The sequence below is a fragment of the Trifolium pratense genome, linkage group LG1 (genome assembly GCF_020283565.1).
Source record: "Trifolium pratense cultivar HEN17-A07 linkage group LG1, ARS_RC_1.1, whole genome shotgun sequence".
Lineage (NCBI taxonomy): Eukaryota > Viridiplantae > Streptophyta > Magnoliopsida > Fabales > Fabaceae > Trifolium > Trifolium pratense.
In genome coordinates this window covers 46,616,891-46,621,948 of record NC_060059.1, presented here as the reverse complement: position 1 = coordinate 46,621,948, position 5,058 = coordinate 46,616,891, and the positions used below count along the sequence as shown (strand labels likewise).

General features: G+C 34.2%; 1 protein-coding gene across 2 annotated transcripts; it reads left to right on the top strand.

Annotated features, from left to right (window-relative positions):
* Positions 1–261: 261 nt before the first annotated feature.
* On the top strand, positions 262–2,960 carry LOC123905073 (pentatricopeptide repeat-containing protein At3g53700, chloroplastic). Of its 2 annotated transcripts, XM_045954713.1 has the most exons (2): positions 270–382; positions 947–2,960. In XM_045954713.1, exon 2 carries the CDS (start codon positions 986–988, stop codon positions 2,606–2,608), a length of 1,623 nt encoding a protein of 540 aa, XP_045810669.1. In that variant the 5' UTR covers positions 270–382; positions 947–985; the 3' UTR covers positions 2,609–2,960. The 2 variants fall into 2 exon arrangements, with proteins under 2 accessions (XP_045810660.1, XP_045810669.1); XM_045954704.1 differs by having other exon boundaries at positions 262–2,960.
* The last annotated feature ends 2,098 nt before the right edge of the window (positions 2,961–5,058 follow it).

Genomic DNA, 5,058 nt, shown 5'->3' with positions numbered 1-5,058 from the left:
GATAATTATTATTTAAAATAAACTATTAATTGATACTTAATTCCTGTCACAAATTGAGATTTAATTTTGAGGATTTTGGAGAAAAACAAATTAAGGTAGAAGATGATGATGATGAACATATCCATAAAAAATCTGAAGTTTGTTTAATTTTAATACTAATATATATTTTTTCTTTTTTAAAAAAAAGCTTTTATTTTTAATAAAAAAATAAGAAAATGGTGTTTATAGGTGCGTATTACAAAAAGATAAAGGACTAAAATGGTGTTTATACGTGTAGAAATATTTTGATTTTGTTTTTTGAAAATGCATTTATCCTCATCCCCAAAGCCGCACACACAAGCAGTACGACTATCACACTCTGCCGCCTTCTCCAACTTCACTGGTAAGCCACCATACTTCTCCACTCTCCTCACGCATGTTAGATGTTTGTAATATTGTCTCAATGGCACTTTCTCCATTTCACCCCTACCCTTTCCCTCGCACCTTAATCCATTCACCAACAACAACAACAACAACAACACCCTTCTCTTTCTCCTCCTCCTCCTCCAATTCAAACTTCAAAAAATTCACTACTCTTTGCACCACCACTTCTTCCACAACACACCACCCTCTCCCTCCTCCCAATTCCTTCGATTACAATAAAATCCTTCATCAACAACTCACCCAATCCCCTTCCTTCGATTCCATCACAACTCTTCTCAAACAAATCAAATCTTCTGGTTTCATTCCAAACGCCACCAATTTCTTTACTCTTATTCAATGTTTGACCAATTTTCACCAAATTGAACAAGTGCTTAATATCATGGATAATGAATTAGGGTTTTACAATATTGCTTTGAATGCTCTTGTTGAAGATAATAACCTTAAGCTAGTTGAAATGCTGCATTCCAAAATGGTTCGTGATGGTATTGTTTTTAATGTTTCTACTTTCAATGTTTTGATTAAGGCTTTGTGTAAAGCGCATCAATTAAGACCTGCTATTTTGATGCTTGAGGATATGGTGAATCATCATGGGTTGTACCCTGATGAGACAACTTTCACTACGTTGGTCCTAGGTTTTATTGAAGAAGGTGATTTTAATGGTGCTTTGAAGATAAAAAAACAAATGGTGGAGTATGGTTGTTTGTTAACAGATGTGACTGTGAATGTTTTGGTTGGAGGTTTTTGCAAACACGGTCGTGTTGAGGAAGCTCTTAGATTTATTCATGAGGTTTATAAGGAGGAAGGGTTTTATCCTAATCAGGTTACTTTTAATTCTTTGGTGAATGGGTTTTGTAAAATTGGAGATTTTAATGATGCTTTGAAAATTGTGGATTTAATGATTGAGAATGGGTTTGATCCTGATGTGTATACATATAACTCTTTGATATCTGGAAAGTGTAAATTAGGTGAATTTGATGAGGCAATAGAAATTTTGCAACAGATGATCATGAGAGATTGTTCTCCAAATACTGTAACTTACAATACACTTATTAGCGCTTTGTGTAAGGTGAATGAAATTGAAGCTGCCACTGAACTTGTCCGAATTCTTATTAGTAAAGGGATGTTGCCGGATGTTTGTACGTTCAATACTTTGATACGTGGTCTCTGCTTGACTAAGAACCGAGAGATTGCGATGGAGCTGTTTGAGGAGATGAAGAAGAAAGGGTGTCAACCCGACGAGTTCACGTACAGTATATTGATTGATAGTTTATGTTCTGAAAGGAGGCTTAAAGAAGCATCAATGCTGTTGAAAGAAATGGAGTTGAGTGGCTGTGCTAGGAATGCGGTGGTGTACAACACTTTGATTGATGGTTTGTGTAAAAGCAGAAGGGTTGAAGAAGCCGAGGAGATCTTTGATCAAATGGAACTTCAGGGAGTCTCGAGAAATTTGGTAACATATAACACCCTTCTTGATGGTCTTTGTAAAAGCAAGAGAGTCGAAGAAGCTTCTCAACTTATGGATCAGATGATAATGGAAGGAATAAAGCCTGACAAGTTCACTTATAATTCATTGCTTAATTATTTCTGCAGAGTTAGAGATATAGAGAAAGCAGCTGATATTATGCAAATTATGACTTCAAATGGGTGCGAACCGGATATTTTTACCTATAGTACGCTTATTGGCGGACTATGTAAATCTGGTAGAGTAGAGGTTGCAAGTAAGCTTCTTCGATCAATCCAGATGAAAGGTATCGTCTTGACTCCACATGCTTATAACCCTGTGATTCGAGCATTATTCAGAAGGAAGAGAACAAAAGAAGCCACGAGGCTTTTCAGAGAAATGATGGAAAAGAGTGATCCACCAGATTCTCTAACATACAAGATTATTTTCAATGGACTGTGTAACAGTGGAGGACCGATACAAGAGGCTGTTGATTTTACAGTTGAGATGATGGAGAAAGGAATATTGCCAGAGTTTCCATCGTTCAGTTTTTTGGCAGAAGGGCTTTGTTCTTTATCAATGGAGGACACTCTCATTGAACTGATCAATATGGTGATGGAGAAAGCGAAAATGTCGGAAAGGGAAACATCTATCATCAGAGGCTTCCTCAAGATACGGAAATTTAACGATGCGTTGGCCAATCTTGGTGGTATCTTGGATAGGCAAAATCCCAGAAGATATTGATTGAGTGACAACTTTGTTGTGACTTGTATGTTGTAACTGCACTTTTTGTTGCCTTATTGTGTAACTGGGAAGCACTACAGTGCATAAAGAGGCTGAAGAATATGGTGGATTAATTAAACATATGGGCATGATTCTAAATTACAGAATTGGAGTCAATACATTTCAGCGATAGTGACCTTCATCACGCTGTTCTTGTCACTTTTCTTTCAGCCTCAAATGTTTCCTGTTTTAGGGAAAATGCGAACATGAAACTTGTAATTGTAACTTGTAACTTTGTAGCCGTGGTGGCATTCATATGAATGTTTTTCTTAATAGATGATTTAAAATATACTATAAGAGAAGAGTTCACTCACTTCTAATCTTAACTTTTGCCCGGGTACGGTACCGATATCGGTAGGGTACCGGTACGGGATACGTTATTTTTAGAAAAACTAAGGTACGAATACGTCTTTATAATTTTTTTTTAATATATAATTATACATATTAAATAATAGAATTACATTGTTAAAACAAATAATTAAACATAAAAAATATCACACCATACTTTTAAAGTAATTTAAATTGTTCGAAATATCAAAATATGAAATTAAAAAGCAATTAGCTCAAAAAGAGTCAATTGTTTCCCACTTCGTCATCACTAAAACGAGCGACATCTAGTTAGGTTCACCGCGAGAAAGACTAGCAATTTCAAGAATATCAACTAAGTATTAAATAAATTTCATTCATCTCTACGAATATCCCACATTTTTGTTACACTTTCATTATAAGTATTACTATTTCTCTTTCTCGAGAGAAGACGAAGATTTGTATGAATAACAACTAGATATTTATCTCTATTTGAATATTGAGCTTATTCATTTTCAATGAATGAGTGAATAATTCTGACGGATACTTTGTTATTGATTTTTAGTCGTAGTTGCTACTTTAACAAATAAAAAACTAAATCTTCATATAAAAAAAAACTAATAAAAGAAAAAGGAGAAGAAAAAAAAACTTTTTTTTTGGATTGGTATACCACGCGCGTACCCATTGCAAAAAAAAAAAAAAACTAGGTACGACATCGGTGCGTACCGAAGGAGTACCATACACGTACCGGTACCCGATACCGGTGGAGTACCATGCAACATAGTGCCAATGTGAGTTCTGATTTATAATTAACCTTCGTTTTCTACTTTCCATCATTTACTATACTGATTAAATTGTCTATACTCTAAATTGACCTATGAGTACAATAGTTTTCGTTGAAATTCAGAAGAGTAAACTGGAATAAATAGTTATCAGGGAATAAAACTACATACTAATAATACAACAAAGCTTAATTAAATAGTTGCATTATTATGATGCACTTTTTCTTCTATAGTTAAAAGCAAAAGGAGACAAATCTATTAGTAATATAGTTTTGTTTTTGTATGTCCTATTTCTCACGTAAAATATATTAAAACTGTGAACTGCTTTCAACCATTGATCGAGGATTGCATAAAGTAAACTATTTCCTGAGTATATAGTTAGAACTGTTTAGTGAAAGAAAAAAAATACTTAACGGTAGGCTGTACTAGGATTCAGATTAACTGCTGTAAAATATTCACGCAGTTCACAAAGTTGAAAAAATCTTAACAAGTAATTTGGAACTGTAATTTGTTTGAGTTGTATTCCACAGTTAAACTGTGATTTCTTTTGAGAATTGAGAAAGCCCGAGTCAGTGAGTGAGTCACTCAGTGAGTCAATGTCCTATTTTTGTATTAAAATTAAAATAACAATTATCTGAGCAATCTGGTATGTTGATGACATTAATGGTCAGGATTTTCTCAACTCAGGAATATTTGACAGCAGGCAAAGAAGCCGCTAATAAAGATTCCACACCATTGTGTTATTAAGATATTTTCTAAAGGTGACTTTTTTTTTTATCATTTTATAAGGATTAATGAATTACACTAAAGAATTTGGGATGCTAAATTGTGTCGATCCGGAAGATTCATTGCTAATTGTGTTAATTCAAGATTGTACTGCTTATAAGTAAATTTTGTAAAGATTCATTTCAATAAACAAGCTAGTAACTTTTCTCCAACAAAACAGGAGTAAAACACGCCTCGGTCTTGTTATGGCCATCTTAGTTTATAACAGTCTCTGGTGGAATATGCTATCAAATTGGTGTCACTAATTGGAGCCATGGTTTTATCAGAGTTTGAACAACCAATTGTGTCTTGCAATCCTAAATTTTTTAGCTATCTCCCGTCTTGTATTAGAGACCCCGTTTAGCCTCCATATGCATTTCTACGCTGATTCGTTATTAGTGTACTCTACTACAAGATTGTACTCTTTACAAAGCACTTCAGGTGCTTCTATTAATATATTATTTGTCTATGAGAAACACAGATCATCCTTTAACAAACTGTTCCGGCAATAGCTTGTCCCAAAACTTTTCTCAATCACACAAAGAAACAGTTACAAAG

What these genes read in the sequence shown, in the direction of transcription:
- LOC123905073 (XM_045954704.1), top strand. Translation starts at nt 416, where the DNA reads ATGTTAGATGTTTGTAATATTGTCTCAATGGCACTTTCTCCATTTCAC.